At 42.0% G+C, this 18,079-nt stretch overlaps 1 protein-coding gene across 4 annotated transcripts in view; it reads right to left on the bottom strand.

Annotated features, from left to right (window-relative positions):
• FAM171A1 (family with sequence similarity 171 member A1) overlaps positions 1–18,079 on the bottom strand; it is a 90,851-nt gene that overhangs the window by 36,862 nt on the left and 35,910 nt on the right. For 2 of the 4 annotated variants that reach the window (XM_052803146.1, XM_052803135.1), the window contains one exon: positions 348–575. The exons of 1 other annotated variant lie outside the window; for it this stretch is intronic. In XM_052803146.1, the coding sequence (XP_052659106.1) occupies positions 348–575 (228 nt within the window). Of the gene's footprint in view, positions 1–320; positions 576–18,079 lie in introns of those variants that run through there. One more of the 4 variants, XM_052803166.1, reaches the window with a different exon arrangement.

Genomic DNA, 18,079 nt, shown 5'->3' on the forward strand with positions numbered 1-18,079 from the left:
GAGAAACAAACGAGTACATCACAGCTGCTGAAACAAAGCACTTGGAAACAGAGTTCCCATAAAGAAAAATATCTGGAATAGATTTGTATTTTCTGTGGAGATGTAAGAGCACCAGCAGTTGTTTGAAAACTGACATAGCACTGTATCAAGGACAGCCAGGAGGAAAGCAAATCTCTGCACAGCCCCGATGGCACAGTTTAACTGAGGAAGAAACCTCGCTTTTTTTGAAACGCACAGATGTTCTTCCTCCCACCCAGGATCGCAAGCATTAAAACACATCATACAAATCTACGTAAATTCCTTTAGATGCAAAATCTTACCTCAGAACAAAAATAAAGATCTCTTACCAGGCAATCTTACAGGTTTCCATGGTGCAGAATTTGGCACATATGCATGTTTACTAGCAGTCACTATCAGCTGATTGCCCAACTTATACTGAAACTTGAGGAAGGCAGTGCCATCTGCTCCTGAGGTTCCAGATGCAATGGAGATCTGGTTGGTAAAAATCTCAATGAAGGCTTCAGTTACTGGCTGATGTGTGCTGGCATCACTTACATGGACCTTCAGCGTTACTTCTGTAATGACAAACAACCACAGCAATTATCGTCCGAAAAGCTTCTGCAGGAGGCAGCAGTTAGAACATGCTAGCACACCAATGACCAAAAAGACACAGGGCTCAGTGCTAACCTCTGACACTTCGGTGCCAAGTACGACCTCTTGTCCTGGCCTGCAGTTCTCCATTCTGGGCAGTCACTCTTTAGAGACACTGCAGATTCTGCCACAAGCCACACCAGGTCCTGAATTATTGCCCCACAGCTAACTCCAGCTGTGGAGGCATCTATATTCTACCTATGACCCACATGCAGCTGGGCAGCACATCACCGGGGGCAGGCAATATTCCCTTTGATGGGCAACACGTCAATCTCACAGTAGCATAATTCTAAATGTGTGTGCTATCAAACATCATGTATTAGTCACAGATAGCACGGCATCATAACTCTCTGTAAGGCCCCTGCTTTGCTGTACCTCTGCTCCAGCCAGCCTTCTCCACTAGCAGTGGGGAGACGGAAGGCCTGGAAGTGGGCTGTGCTCCCTCACCCCTTCCCCCAAACATTTCTCTCTTTGTGTAGCAGAGGAACAGAGGAAATCTGCTGTGACAGAAGCCCAGGAAGAAAGCGGGCAACGGAGCCGGCTGTGTTACAGTTGGAGATTTTGAACCCTGGTGAGAGAGATTGCCCTAGCTGGCACAGCACTTCCCTGGTGATGTCTAACCAAGACGGTGAAATCCCACAGCATCGGGATTTGTCCTCAAAGCACAGGATGACTAGGTGGGATTCAGAGTGCTAGCAGTGAGGAAGAGAGGAACACCTCCCCCCCCCCGCCTCCGGGTTCCCTGGCCTTTTTTCTGAAGGGGCAAAAATGTCACAGCCCCTAGTGATACCTGCTTGTCAGCCCTGACACTACTGTATTACCTGTCCCCACATACAACTGGTGGGTATGAGAAGCCAAGAAGTGATAGTTAAGGCAGTCAGGAGAATCATACATCTTGTAGACATGCAGTCAGAAGCTAACACAATGGACTACATTTTCCCTGAGTAATTTGCCGTTTTTCCAGAAACTAATTACTTGTTTAAATGTTTCCAGATGGACAATATTTGTCCACTCCAGGGCACTCCTATGACTAAACCATGCATTGTGTCACCAGGCTTTTGTTACATAAAGCAGAATGGCTTGTGCAAGACAGTCCCTCTGGAAGGCATTCCTCTATATCTATGATTATTTTTCTGCCCCTCCAATAGTTCCTCTGCTGCATGCTCTAAAGTAGCAGCTGTTGCCTTTCTTCAATAACTACAACTTAAATGCAATGCTGGGTTGAAAAGACCCAGCAACGGTCCAATGCCTCCACCAAGCCACTCCTTGGATTTTTTTCATTTACAGTCACCTTGTTCTCCTAAATGAGTACCTACCCTCCCTCTTTTCTCTTCTCTCCCACTCTCCCCTTTTTCTTGTTCTCGCCCTCATCTTTGGAAATTTTGTTGTTCTTGCATGAAGTCCCCTACCTCAGCTTACTCCATTTCCCAAGGTAGTAGATGGTATTTTGCAAACTCCCTTTTTGTGTCAGCGGAATTCAGCCACTACAAGCAAGTTGCTCACACTCCACGTGCAACTCATTTCTTCACGTGCTGCCCAGAAAAAAGAGCATGACCTCCTTTTCACATATATTTAAAAACAATACATTGATTTCTACAGAACACTATTGGTGGTACAGTTCTGTTATATTACTACTGTGCTTTAGGATTTTAAGAACTTATTTTGGTGTAAGCCCTGAGCCAGCAAGACATAACACCAAGAACAACAACAAAGAACTTAATAAAAATCTCTGTTGTGAATTTCAATAGTGAAATGACACAACGGAGTATGCTGAGAAACATACTGTAACAATATAAAATTTTAAAAGGATGTCAGGATCTAATACAAAAATATCAGCACCTCTGTCCTAAGCGCATTTCAGCCAGAAAGATATTGGGCCTTTTTATAAGTGGAGACCTTCTGTCTGAATCCTACAGTACAGAAAATATAAATATCAGGCAGCCCTGAACAAAAACCCCATTAGAGAAATTCATCATCATTGCAGCCCTCACTTTAGAACTTGGCAATGGAGGACGCCAATTTAGAGGGGATCAGCATGAAATGCATTCTAGCTATTAAAGATTCTGGACTTGTTCCCAGTTTTGCATTTAGTAGTCAAAGAAAACAACGTATATTGAAAAACAGTGTTTATACACTCTGGTGTACATGTACAGAATGCCTCCGTAGAAACCTTGCCTTGACCACCAAGCAACTTGTGAAATCTTGTGCATGTGAAAGGCAGCCACATTAATCAAAGGAACATGTATGTATTTATAAACTGTACATGCATTTACAGATGCGAGGGCAAAAAGCAATATGAATTTTTATTTTCAAAATGTGCAGGAACAATATGCTTAGATCCAAAGCCAGATAGCTGTGCTGTTAATGTTTCCTACTTTGAATTGCCTAGCAAAGAATGCTGAAGAACAGATGCGGTTAAGAATAATGGGTCATGCATTAAAGAAAAAGCAAGGAAACATGACAAGCTGAACATTGTGGTTAGGAATTTCAGTACCATGACAATTTAGTCTTTTCTAAAACAACCACATATAAGAAGGAACCAAGGAGCTCTGGAATATTAAATACTAATCAAGGAAGAAGATAAGAAAACAACAGAAGTATCAAATCTATTTAATTCCTTATAGACACCCAAAATTCTAGAGTAGAGACTACTACTAAAATTGATCAAGGGACAAAGACCGATAAAGAAAAATTTTCCTGTATACACAAGTCCAGCTGTCTCTTCCCAAACAAGAGAGCTAGCCATAGGTATCTCCAGTAGGAAATTCCTTTATCCTTCACTCTATAGCTATATAAGGACTTTTGTCTGCACCCTACTCTCTTTCTGATAAGGAAGGATAAGGGTTTCCAAAATCCTGTTTCCAAAGAGAAACAACAAAGGCCATCACCCAAGATGGAAGACTGATATCCTGAAAGGCAGCAGACTGGAACTGCTGTTCCAAACCACGGTCCCTAAATTAGACACTGGGCTTTTTTTTCTCCTCCTTTTTAATATTTAGACTTGTTTTTTCCTGAGAAGATAGAGAAAATCCTAGCAGCCTGAACAACCCCAATTCCTTTTCATGTGTTATCTTCCCTGACATACGTGTGAAATATACACAACTTGCTTAATTCAGGGCTTTCTCCCACGCAACAGCTCCTTTTTCTTCTTATCTAACGCAGCAGTGAAGTCATGAACACTAAACCTGCATTATCACAGTAATTTCCACAGCAACAGAATGATTACAAGCTTTAAACTGGAGAGAAATTGTTGAAGAAAACCTCCTCTCAAACAGTGAGAGTGATGAGAACAATCTATAAAGAGAGACTACTATGAAAACTTAAAGCTATACAGTAAGTTTCAGAATTGTTAGGAGATACTCAGGCACTAAGAAGAACAGGAGGACTGAAGAAGGGAAAGAAGAGTGCAGAGTAAGGACAGCAAGTGATCCAAGATCAGTCTGACCTCAGATTAATAGTGAGGTCTTAGACCGAAGCATTAGGTATACTAAGAGAAGTATTTAATTAGAAAAAGCTGCTTAGAAGACTCATTATTAGCTAAGGAATAGAGTCTTTAAAGTATCTGGCAAACTTTTTAGTTGGTACTCTCAGCAAAACAGTGAGGATAAAGCAGATACAGTATTCCTGAGTTTTACAGCCTACCACTGCAAGGAGCTCATACAGAATTAAAGACACAGGGACTCAGAGAAGGAAGGACATCTGCAGTAAGCGGGCAACACGACAGAGGCAGAGAACCGAAAGCACTGCAGATGAACTCCGAGACTGTGAACTGCTAAAGAGAAGTGTGCTTCATTCTTCCACAGATTTGTGAGACTGTTGTGCTTTCTATTATTTACTACAGCGGGAATATTAAATTCCTAAGTTCAGAAAGAGCTTTGCTCTGTGCTACTAGTGAGGCCCTGGAGGAAGGAAGGGGACATAAAGGTGCACAGTGCTGATGTTTCCTCACCACAGAGCAAAGCAGAGACAGCTGAGGTGACAGACCCCGGCACTGATGAATTAACCCAGGGCAGGTGTGATCTCTCCACCTCCCCAGACAGGCCAGCCACATTCAGGACACGCCATGCCTGAGCCGACAGCCCCCTCTAATATACCTGGCTCCTGACCAGTGTGGTGTGAATGTGACTCTTTCAGACCTGGGCTGTCTGGCACGTGGCTCCCGGCTGGCTTGCAGCACAACACAGGTGGGCACAGGTAGAGCCGGCGTAGTTTGCCAGCACCACTAGCGCATGCCCTGCCATTATATTCCTACAGGAATGTTTCATGTCCAAAGCAAGAGCTACTTATGATAACTGTTCATTTCCAGGAGATAAACCACGGGGAAAGATATCCTGGATATCTGGATGGGCAAAAAGACTCTGTGTCCCTGTCTAAAAGTGCAGCTAGGAATGGGCCACTTGCAAATGTTAAATAGTGCAAGCCATCTGGGAAACCCTGCAATTCAGCTTCAAGAATCCCAAAGCAAAGTGGGAAAAGGACGTTAGTGGGAAAACAGCAAATACAGGGGTACATTCCACAAAGAGATCAAGGTTGTGCTATGTGTATGCTCAAGCTAGCAAGTCTAGCCTAAATCTCTTCTTGTAGTTATATTCCTTTGTCTTCTTTCAGCAATCACATCTCACTTGTTTTTCAAACAAGCACAAACCAAAACTACCAGTTAGAGTGAAAACAGCAGCTTAAGTGTAACTCCCTCCCAGTTTTCTAGTACTAATTTTATTGTCAGCTATATAAAAAACCCCAGCATCTCCAAGGTTATAATTTGGGAAAGTGAAATAAAAAAAGACAAAAAACCCCCCACATGTTAGCATTCCAATCCAGAATCCCATCTGTCTTCTTAATCTGATTTTTGAGATTTTACTAAGCCTAAACTTTCTCTGAGCAATCCTTCCTGTGCCATCTGCTTTATGAACCACACTGCCTCCTCTGAAATACAAGAAACCTTAAGACAACTATTTCTGCAGTTGCAACCCCTCTTAGACTCACAACTGCTCTTTATATTGGTGGGAATTCCCAGTTTGGAAACAGTTTCCTTCAGAACTGGAATCATCAGTGCTGACTTCTATAACCAAACTCCTGAAAAGTGAAAAGCACTGGTTTGGGGTTGTTTTTTTTTTTAAATAAGCCAGTAATGTTACATAGAAAGAAAAATCCTGAGCGATCTGAGTGGTGGCACACTGTCAGATCTCAAATACTGAAATAAACAGAGAAAAGTTATGACACAGATTGGAAGTCAAAGATCACAATCTTATTTAGATCCCAATCCTGCAATTTGGTTTCTGTGCACACACCCCTCTGTCAAGCAGACTCCCACTGGCGTCTGCTGGACAGATGATCTCTTTTGGGAAACGGCTGACACAGGCAGCCGTTATCACTTATCTTTTCCTCTGGGGGTCCCCTATCCATGGACAATGTCAGGATATTACCAAAGAAAGAGATATTTAAATTATCTAGGGTTTGATTAGAGAAAGAAAACTTCCTGCTCATTTAAAAAATGCCATTATGAACTTTATTTAAAATTGTATCCTCTGCTCTGATTGAGCTTACTGGCAACATGCCTGGTTTTGAATCCTATGTGCCAAAAGGATAAGCCTTTCTGCCTCTCAACCTTTCGCCCATGTGCAAGGTCACTCCTCAGCCAAACAACAGGATTTTCATTTATCTAAAGGAAAACATTTTCCTAGAAAAATGAGTGCTCCCCATCCTCTAGCCACAGATGCCAACTCAAGCATTTACATATCGTCATATCTTTCTGATGTACTGCATCAAGAAAGCTCTACTGACAACCATGCTTCAAAATAGCAGCAGAGTAAGTTCATATGAAGAAACAGGAAATGCGTAAGTAAAATCCCTCCAGAAGCACACAGACTCTGATCTTCATTGATGTCGTCACCTGAAAAGTAAGTTCACAAGTACCACCTCAAATGGCAAACTAGGTGTGCTTGTAGAAGATTCAGAACAAAGACAATGACATCCTCTGTTCTGAACATGTTACAGGAACACCAGTGGTGCTACACAGCCTTCCCCTTCACCACAGGTGATGAAGGTTTCAACTGGGGTGAGCGTCTGCCACTGATTTCCAGGGAACCCAACCATGCAGAGGGTGGGATGCGGGAGTTCTGCTTCTGCTCGTTGGCTGTTCAGCAATTCTTGAGATTATACCAGGGCTGCTGCCATCCCTACCATCAAGCAGAAAGTTCCTTACTTCTGTCCACAGCACTGGTCAGAACTTTAGTAAGGACCACACAACAGGGCTTAGTTCTCAGACCCAGACTTCAAGGATTTAGAAAGTAGAGGGGTTCAGAGAAGAGCCACATAAAAATCCAGAGGACAGGGAAGCAGCCTTAGGACTGGCCATCTGAAGAACCCGACCTCTTCAGTTATTGCAAGAGAAGGCTGGATCACTGTGCATAACAGGGAAACTGCAAAAAACAAGTCAGCTGAGGACCTTTAGTCTTGCTGACAGAGATGCAGTATGACCCAACAGCTGTATGCTGAACTTAAGCAAATTCAGGTGTCATTTCTTAGCAACAAGAGAACAACTTACTAGATGGCAGATTTACTCATGCTGACAAACTATGGGAAGATTTATTTTCTTTTTTTTTTTTTTTAAATAGCTTTAACTATAGTTCTAGGTGTTTAACTAAGGCTTACAATTAATGTTTAATTCTGGAGTTAAGAGAAATAATGTTTGATTCTAGAACATTTACGAAGCCAGCCCAAATGGTTGTCTGTGGTGCTTCTTTTTAGCACTGCAATCTGAATTTGCTAAACACTTTTCTGCTTTGCAGGTCATGGGGAAGACTATCAGCATGGTCCTCTGCACACTCTGAGCACTTGTAGTGTGATGACTATAATTAACTCTCACACCTCAGAAGTCAAGAAGGAACGTTTTTCCCCAAATGCACAACTGACTCTGATTTCTAAGTTTTTCTTTTATTCCTAGAGATCTGATTCAACAGGAGCTGCATAGTCCAGTCTCTTAACTGGCGCAGAGAAGCCCCTCTGTGATGCCCGACCAATGCATCTTGCTCACCTCATCTCACTGGGCAAGGAGGTTCTGAGGCTGCGGACGAGGCTGCTCTCGGGTGGCACTTGAGGGTTGTTTGCCTTTCTCTGCAGCACAGTTTGGTTCATCTGCATTTCTCATCTCTGCATTCCTTGCCACTGCAAGTGCCTCAGGCATTGCTGGCACTGTAGCTAGTTCCTCTAGTACACAAGGATTGAATTTCCAGGGGACTGAAATGGTTTATCTTAACCAAAATAATTGGACTCAATCCTCAATATTCAAATAAAGCACAGTGGTCTGTGATATGAAGGTCAGGCAGGTGCCCTATTTGCCTCTTCAGGTTTAAAATCTATTGAACAAAGCATTTGGAAACAAAAATGATAAATACATTAGTTTATCTCAAAATACATTACCTCCTAGTGATAATGCACACAAATTTTAATAAAATGTCACAAAAGGAACTCTAGTATAAGAACTAGAGCAATTTATGCCATCTCCAGTGACAACCAGACTACTACACAACCATGTACTCAAGGGGGAGGGAGGGGCAGTTAAAGGATAATAAAATAAAGACATTCATCACACAACTGTCCAGCATTTAAAAGGGGATTTGCATATCCTGACCTGCTAGAGCCTAGAGCATTACCACCAAAATAATTTATTGGAAAAAAAGGTAGGAACTTGCTTTAATTAAAAAAAGTGACAGCTATATGCATAATGCCCAGATGAGACTCTGATACCCTATTGTTAAGTGATTAAACGACCATTTATAATTAACTTGAAACTCACACGGCTATGAAACTCATGAATAGCAATAGTTGCATTAACAGGTCTGCCTTTGATCTCTACAGGAACTGTGCATGACACAAACTAATTTCATTTCCAAACCTTGCCTTTTAGACATGGAATTATATAAAGATACTGTCATGGAGCGCAGATGGAAGTTGAGTTTCAAAGCTTTAGCTTGCCACACGCATAATGCATTCTTTGCAAGACATGAAAAAGTAATCCCTGCCTAAACCCCTCTTTTTTTCCTAATAGAGTCCTTTGAAACTCTGTTTTGGAGATCAATATGGAATGAAAAGTTAATGCACCAATATTTTTCAGTTGCTGAGCATTAGAGTTCTCCACTGACTCAAACAAGACCACAGCTGATTTTGCAACATCAGCTCTGAGGATAACAACACATTGAGCTCAGCCGCTGCACAGCTCGCAGGGATTTTAAGCCAACTTTATACCTACTGTATCACCAGTCTAGTTTGGGGGAGGGTGGAAAGGGAAAGCTTGGATTTGCTTAGCCATGAATGGATGTGTTACATTTTCTTGGAACAACTTATTCCTAATGCCATTAATAACGGTATGCATCTGATGAAAACAATTTAAAGCAGATGTATTCTATGTTTAAGTGAACGGGTGTATGTGCAGTGGGGCAGGGAGGAGACAAGCACCTTTTTTTGCTTACTTCCAAGTAGCTTCAATCTTAGGTTTAATCTCTACTTATTTCCAAAACCTGTTGTGAAAGCAAAGCTAGATGTCACTTTGGAAGAGTGTATTTTTACTTGAATTGTCTTTTTTTTTTTTTTTTTTTTTTAAACAAACCACTGTAACAATTCAAACAAATCCAACTCAAGTGACTCTCTACATTCCCATTGCAGTCTGCAGCACGGACTTCCCCTTTCATCTCAGTACTCCACTGATGTAAGCTAATACAGGTACAGAGGCAAATTCTTGCCTTAAAATTTTATCTAGGCACTCTCAAGTTTTTTCCCAAATAACTAAATAGTCAATTTATATTCACTTCATTCCTTGAAGTGGTTATCCCCAGCAGGCACACAGGAAAACTAAGCATAGGCGAAGCTACACGTGGTAACCACCTCATTCCTCCAGCCCAGCCAGCACGAGCAGAGAGTTCTGCAGGGTGATGAGGAGTTCAGCGCTGCTGCTCAGCTACTCCAGGGCAAAATCAGGAGCATCCCTTCCCCTCCCACCTCCATGGCTCAGCTGTGGACTTCTGCTCCTTCTCTTGTGCTGCTCTGCTGCTCCTTGGACCTGTCACCATGTCGGTTCCATTTACTAACCCAGCACAGCACCAGCCTAACAAAACGAGCAGCTTGTTGCCAGGTTATCAGGTTGAACTGCTGAAGCAATGCAGCCCCAAGTGCCAAAATCAGCAGAATGGGCAGGTGTGGGGGCAAAGAGGCATGAAGTCTTCTGGCCAAGTGCAACACCAGTGGAGAAGAAGGGAATCAGGACCACTCCTGCTGGTTCAGGGGCAATTAGGTCAGCTCAGCTGTACCACTGAACCGCACCCCTACCGTCACTTTGGAAGGCTGCCTGACTTAGACAAGTCTTAGGTCAGTATTTGACGTGAACAGTTGCAGTAGACCTTTATTCTGTGTTAGTCCCAAATCCCAAACTGAATCCCAAATAACTTCCTGACTATGGTACTTCTACCACTGCATATGGGCACCGCAGCAGTAAAATCTCCTGGCTCCATAAGGATAGGATGCTTGTGACAATGCCAGAGAAGGGTTTGATTTGGAGCAGTGAGGATTTTGCACGGGCACTATGCAGGGTTTACAACCGCTCTTGAAAAACCTCTACAGCTACAGTTGGCATTTCTGTCTGGGTGGAGGGAGGAGGTTACTGCTGGTTCCTCCTGACCCTAAAAAGCATGCTTTCATTAACATCTCTACAAGCCAGTTGCTGTGACTTCTGTTCTTCTCGCTATAGCACCAGGATTAATCGCTCCCCAACTTACCTATATTGAAACTTTCTTATCCTCCAGAAATATTTATTATATTTCCAAGTTTTTGAGATTTTTCTGTTCAAAACAATGTTTATATTTCCTCATTTGGAATAACTAAAAAAACCCCTGTGATCTAGGTCTTCTTCTAGATAACGCATAAAGACTTTAAATAAAACAGGACCCACTACAGTTGCCTTCATCCTAACACTGTAAAGCATCCCCAGCTTGACACACGGTCATTTGTCATTACCCTTTGTTTACCCCTTCATCCAATCTCAGTCACACAGAAGAAGCCCTCTCATCCAAGTCAATTAATTTTTCAATGAATATTTTTGAACCAGGCTGCTGTACTGTCTATATTTCACCAGTAATGACTGCATATATATGCAGAGCATAACAACTGACTCAGCAACCAAAACTTGCTTCAGTTTAAATTATCATAGCAGCCATGGTGATCTTAATTCTTGGCAGCAGATTAATTTTAGGGCTGTTAAGATTTCATGAGAAAAAAATTTCTAATCAGACTAAAATTGTGAATTTTAAAAAGTTGCTTTCTATTCCCCTACACTGGAAGTCAATTATGTAAATCAGAAGTTATTGGCTCTTCCACAAATTCACAATCATAATTGGAAAGTACAGTTATAGTTACACTTGCAACATTCATCTTTCTACAGACTCATTTTATATAAAAAACACAAAGCGACAACAACCAGGGTTTTGATACGCTGCTCACACAGCTTATATTGCTTTCCATGATTGGGAAGGGCACTGGAGCATGCATTTGCATTTCTTGGTCACCTCGCAGCTCTGATTCCCAGTGGTGCTTATCACAGTCCCATGACTACCACTGTAGCTAAGAGACAAAGGTTTTTAACCTGGAGGTCCATGGTCCAGGCTTTGGGAATGGTGTGAAAGTGACTTGGAGAAGCGTGTTCGTTTAGGTTGCATAATTGCCTACCTAAGGGGGGCCTGAAGGGGATGGCACTCTGCTGCAGGACTCTTGCGGTTCACAAATCAAAATGTTGAAAACGAACGAACCACAGCAGAAATGGCTGATCAAACAAATCGGTGAATTACCTGTTCTCTTCAGAGATAAACCTCAATGTAAAATGCTGTGACTGGCCAATAAACGATGGAAGAAGGCTGAGAGGAGAAGGGCAAGGGCGACATGCCCTGAAGCTCAGGCAATAATGCAGGGTGTGACTGACCACAGCTGCCGCAAACAGAGCTGACTTTATCTCAACACAAATGGGACCTGAGGGCGGCCTTTGTTCATGTAAAATGAACAGCTATTCAGTTGAGTGGATCAACTGACTACACCACAGTTGAGTGGAGCAAATCTTTCCCCAGAGTTCATTAAGAGTGAGAAAGTCTCGCAGACCAGCATGGGGAGGGGGTGTATATGTGGCTCAGCCCAGCATAGAGTATAGAAACCGAACAACTAACAACAGAAATAAATAAATTTGAAGAGAGCAATGGGCTTGAGCTGGTTTCAACCCACACATTCCTTCTCGGTAGCTGGTGACGCCCAGCATCGTGGCAGTGAGCAAATTATAGAGACCAGCAACAGGTATCACACATTGGTGTTGTGATTGAACTGTTACTGCCATTGCTGTGTTTCCTATTTGCTAAGTGCAAATTACATTGGTATTGTGATTTCAGTGTATTTTGTATCACTGTGCTAAATAAAAACCCCATATAACATTAAATATCTTCAGATAAGTACATTTGATATTAAACATTATACCCACCACATGTGGTCTACCTAAAAGAGTCCGATCAGAGAGTACAGGACTCTGACAAATGCTCATAATGCTCGTATTATTTACTAGTTTGTCCATTTGCCAAAAGAAAGAAGTTATTGCTTACACTCTGGCATAAACCCATTTTAGATATAGCCGTAAATATCACTCTGCTCAAGCTCTCTCCCACAGCACAGAATCCCTCAAATTCTTTCATTATACCTCTTCTGTTTCTTATACTCGTACTGCAAAACACACATCTGTTTAAAAGTAACACTATCACGAAGGGCTGCTGGCATTTTTAGTTTGACAAATACATCCACTTCCCCATTAACAAGCAGATACATAGAACTGAAAACATTCCAGTGGTGCGCTCTGCTTCCTTGGCAGAGACAGCAACATGAATATTTTGTCGGCCATTTAGTCTATGCATTAAGCAAGAATTTTAAAGTGTTATACTGGTTTAAACAAACAGCTGTATGTTTGGAAAGTGATCTACTGTGTGCAAGCAATGTTTAAAGGGGAAGCAGGGGGAAGGAGTTTCTAAATAACCAAATCATACAGACACTAAACTTATACACAGAAGCTGTATTAATAGGATGTGCTGGGGGAATTTGCTGGGAAGCAAATGAAAAAGTACAAGACCAATAATCAACTTCTGAAAGGGTAAAATATACTCTATTATGTTGTGCCTAAGACGAATATAAGGTTAGCAGATGAAGGGTTCATGTATGTTATGCACACATGCACACATGTATGTAAGCGAAATTAAACTGAAAATACAAGGTACAGCTAATCACACTAAAAATGACAGCATTTACTTAAAAGTTTCCTCGACACTATCAGTCCATATCACTGCCCTGAAACCCATTCTAAGAAGTTTACAGATACTTTCCTGAAGAAAATATGTATTTCACACAGTGGTATAATCTTTTTGTTTGTTTGTTTGCAGTTAATTCTGTTCTCACACTTACAAATAAACTGTTAAGAAAAATAACAGTATACAGCAGTTAACCAATATATTAAAGGAACAAACCAAATAAATTTAAAACCTATTCTACCATATTTAGTCATAAATACAATTCCAGTGAGTAGTACAGGAGTGCTAACCACCTTGTAAATATGTAAAATAGAGATACAGAATCCTCATCTTTCCTTCTGAGATTTAAGAGCTTTAGGAAATCTATAAATACCAATTTTTAGTAATACATCCAGTATCATTTCATGCTACATATTTTATTTGACAACCACTTCTCTGAACTACTATACACTTAATTTTAAAATTCAGATAATTTCAACATGTCCTGGGATTTGGGAAATTAACATTCCGCAATACAAAAATAAGGTATTCTTCCTGCTTTGCTGAGCATATGCTCTAAATCAAAATCACTCTTCACTTTTTTTTCCCTCTTCACATTAGGCCCTGGGAAAAAAACCTAAACACATAAACCAATAGATGTGTGTGTGCATACACACACTCACAACCCGCAGCAAGCAGTTTTACAGGAAAGCTGATGTATTTATTTCAACAACTGGTCTTGTTCTCTTGAGGTTATGAAATTACTTAAGGGAAGAGTAAAAGGAGAGGAGATTGCTATTATTGCTCAAAGCCCGCCCAAATTCCCAGGCAGCCTTGTGCTACCATACTAGCATGACAGAGACTTCTAGACATCAGCTGGCAGAGCACAATATGCATCATTTTAAAGAGCATACAAAGTAGAGAGGTCAGGAAATGTGGCAGCACTCATCCAGTAGGAATTGATGTCTACTCCAAGGATGCTGACAATCAGCTGAGTTCCCTTAGATGTTCACAAAAAGACTCCGGGTCCACTGCTCTAGTACAGTATCAGCCAACGCAGCATAGCAAAACAGTGATAGTTCTGATTCTATGTAGTTACAACGAAATTATACAGGCACATTGACATCATCTACCCACATACATGTGGATGCAGTATAGGAGAGACAAAATAATTAAAAATCAAATTGCCTTAAGTGGCAACATAAAACAGCATATCTGCAGACACCAGATTCACCCAGAAATGACTGAGTTATGCTAAACCCAAGATGTTCAATGTGAGCAAGAAGGATTTTAACTTCGGCTTTGGACCATTCAATCAGATACTCCCATCTGAGTGGGTAGTTACATAAAGAAAAAGCATGGCAAGTAACAATCATTAATAGATAATGTGAATGAAACAACCTTTAATATTTGAACTTTAAGTTCATCTTTCTAGCCATTAAATGAGTACTAAAATTGGGCTGAAATTATTTTGTGGTTATATTCACACGGACCACAAAATACTTGGGATCACAAATAGCACATAACATGCAAGATAATCACTCAGCTAAGCATAGACACTCATAGTGTATAGAAACTCATTTAAAACATGATGATTCTTATGTTACCTGCGGTACCAAAGCCAAGCAAAACACATTTCGTATTCTTTTAAATTGGTATGCTTACATATAAAATACTGCTGCCTACTTTGGAGGCTGCTTTTGAAATTAATTTTTGTTACTGCCATGTTAAAACTGCAGTGAGGTGGGTGGAATTTCTTAAAATCTCTTTTCAACTAGGAACCTCAGCAAACTTATTTTCTAGAGCCACTGCTCCAGTTACCTTGGTAGGAGGGACTTTTAGAAAATCAAATAGGTACCTGTGAAGCATAATGGGTGAGATTTCATGATTCACTTAGGGATGCAGTGCTAAACTTGCCGTCAACACAGATAGTGGTAGGAGCAGATGGCTTTGTGGGCCATACGCTACTTCTGCACCATGCTTATCCTTTTCCACAAATTAGAGGTGTTTCCTGGCAAAATGCCCTGGGGACTGCCTGCTACATCAGCCATAACAAAGCCTGGACTCTGAAGATGTGGCCTTGGCCTTGATAGTTCTCTTGTTTCTGCTGCCCAGGCTACGTCAGGGGGCATGGGGAAAGGGTCTGTGAAAGGCAGCTGTGCTCCAAGCCAGGAAGCCTCTCTGGCAGGCAGGGCAGTTGCACAGCATCTTCACCGGCCTAGGCTCCTGGCACAGCGTAAGAAGGTGCTCAAGGCCGATGGTGTCACCCAGGAATCTTGGTCTGGGTTATTTTCCACTCTTGTGCTGAACTCTCATTTGGCTTAAAACCACCACCTCTTTGGCCTGATGAGCTACTGCTGAAATGACTTGGATGAGATGACATGACTTAGTGCCTCAGCTATGAATTTTCAGAGCTGTTCGTCAAACATCTTGCTTCACATTTAGGTATCTTTGCTCTGCTGTCATCCCACTCCAAAACTCCATCACTTACTAATATACATTTTTTAAAAAAGAAAAATAGAAAGCTGTGCTAGAGGTAAATTCAGTCAAGTGATTAAGTTTAAAAACCTGAAATAAATGCATTTACACTAGAGCAATATGTCTTGTTTAAACGTAATTTTATTTAAGTAGCAGTGATAGCAAATTATAGCAAATACATTTAAATAGCAGACCTGCCACAGTTAAAAAATCCCAACAAAGCACATATATTTTACTTTTGGTGCTCTCTGCAAAACTTTGGGACAACCCATCCCAATTTTCACATAAGATTGTACCAATCTGCAGAGAAAAACAGGTTTCAGAAGTTCATCCTACAAAGTGCACAGAAATTTGAAATTGCTTTTTAAATTAAGACTGCTCATTTTTCAACAGCTTCATTGCAACCCTTGCTACTTTGCTCCCAAAGAGAGTCCTCTTGAAAACACGTATCCTTTTCAGATCACTTGCTACAGTGACAGTAGGCACCCTGATTCCAGCAAGTGTAGCAGCTCAGTTCTGAAGTTACCAAACCTTTTTCCCAAATCAATTAAATCGAGAGTTAAAAGCAGCTCACAAAATCACGTAGCACAATATTTTGAATATCTGGAACATGGTATGATCATGAAGTTCAGAGCAGCAGGAAGGCCCCTTGCTACAGGGGCTCCAGAGTTACCCATGAGGCTTACCAGTGTTACACTGGCTTTTTTACTGTTACTGGATTTTTTAATATTTTCAATAGGATCCATAAAAGCAAAAAGGCTAAAAACTATTGCTGAATGATGAAGGAAGTGTATTAAGATAGCAGTGGGGTTGCTTCTTGGTTTGGGGTTCTTAAGAAACAGATACTCACAGACTCTATTTAGAAAAAGGAGCTCCAAACTCGGAGAAAGAAAAATAGTGCACTAAGAGAAGGTGAAAATGTAATGAAGATAGGGGAGCATCTAGCTTTTGCATGAGTTAAATTAAAGCCTATGAATAAATTTCTTCTAACAATTTGTTAGCTTGCAGAGGATCTACGCCATGTTTCATGTTCAGTGGGACTTTCACCTCCTATTAGATAAAAAAGATGAGTGAATGTATCCTTGTGAAGGGAAAGGCCTTTGGGCTGAGTTGGGGTGGGCAGTAAATGGACTTTAACACCACAGGCACAGACAACTAACACAGCTGGGAGGCCACCCGGTTACCTGCCATGTCGGTCAGCTGGGAAGGATGGGAGGGGACAGGAAGACATGGGAAGAGGTGGACAGTCTCCATCCACTGCAACAAGGAAACGAGAATGAGAAGAGATGCTTACGGGAAAGTCACAGGTCTGCAGATGCTGTCCCTCTGTCTTGCTGGAGCATTTAAAAAAAATAAGCATTTTTCTCCCTGAATACTGGTCTCTCCTTCCTTTGTAAGTCCTTATCATATTCCAGTAATTCCCATCAGCTCTAGACTGACTGTTGCAATTTGCTCTTACTTGGACTCGCCTTAAAACTGATCCAAAAGTATCAAGAGAAGATGCAGAGAAAATTTTTCCTTGGTGCAGTAGTGAGAGAATAACACCTACACCATGCCACAGGCCCTGCTCTCCAATACACCCATTGCACCCCTTTCCTTACCTGCCAAGTTCTTCAGGACTGAGGTGTAAGGCAGCAGAGGCAGCGCAAAGCTATGTTCCCCACAGATAGCAAAAAGCAGCTGGGCTTCCTTAGTGCTCTGCTGGGGGGGTTGCCCCATCCCCCATCGTTGGACCTACACACTTCATTGACATCATCCAAGATTCACTCCTCTTCCAGCACGTCCACCCCAGATACTGCCAACATCTGCTTTGGGCCAGAACACCTTGGCCTTTTGACTCCCATTTCCCCTTTCTCTTTGGGATCATTTGCTATGTTTTATTTATTACAGCAGCTGGCTGTTCAAGTTTAAGATCCTCCTACGCATGTGGGGTTTGTATATGCAAAGTATCATCTCCCCCTGGATGTGGGAGTATCGGGACAAAAAAAAAAAAAAAAAAAAAAAGTTGAGTATTTCAGGCTGCTCCCTTTGATTTGCACAGGACTACGTTACTGCTGTGGCCCAAGATGTTTCAGCCCAAGGGCTGTATGCAGCCGTGCTGTCGTGGAGCCAGGTTGCAGAACAAGGCAGCTCTGCTCAGCAGCCGGCGTACTCTCCTGCCCACCAGGTCATTTTGGCCTCTTATCTCCCACAGATACCACCCTCACCCCACCATCTCAAGGCTGTCAGCTAGCGGGTAAGGAAGTGATGTGGAGAGGGGAGAAAAAATAATCCAAGGCTCTGCCTTTGCCCTTCGCAGCAGTCAAGACAGGCTGTGAGAGATACAAACGCTTCTCTACCCACACACTGTGCTCTGATGCTGCTCAGGGACTGCAGGAATATTACACCCTTCTATCCCTCCCTCCCTCCAGAGGCACAGAATGACTCATACAAACATTGACTGCACATCATGCAAGCGTCAAAACCAGCAGCAGGGTATGCGGGGTGAGGGAAGGTATATCAAACAGCATGCCCTGAAACCATCTGAGTTGTGCAAAACCACCAACTCCAGTCTTCTGCTATGGGACCTAGGGAAATTTCTTGGCTCTCAGGTCTGTATGCACTGCTTTGACAGATCCCAGTCCCATGCTGGGAGGAGACCTAGGACTTCTGCA

This window comes from Harpia harpyja, chromosome 1, assembly GCF_026419915.1.
Source record: "Harpia harpyja isolate bHarHar1 chromosome 1, bHarHar1 primary haplotype, whole genome shotgun sequence".
Classification (NCBI taxonomy): domain Eukaryota; kingdom Metazoa; phylum Chordata; class Aves; order Accipitriformes; family Accipitridae; genus Harpia; species Harpia harpyja.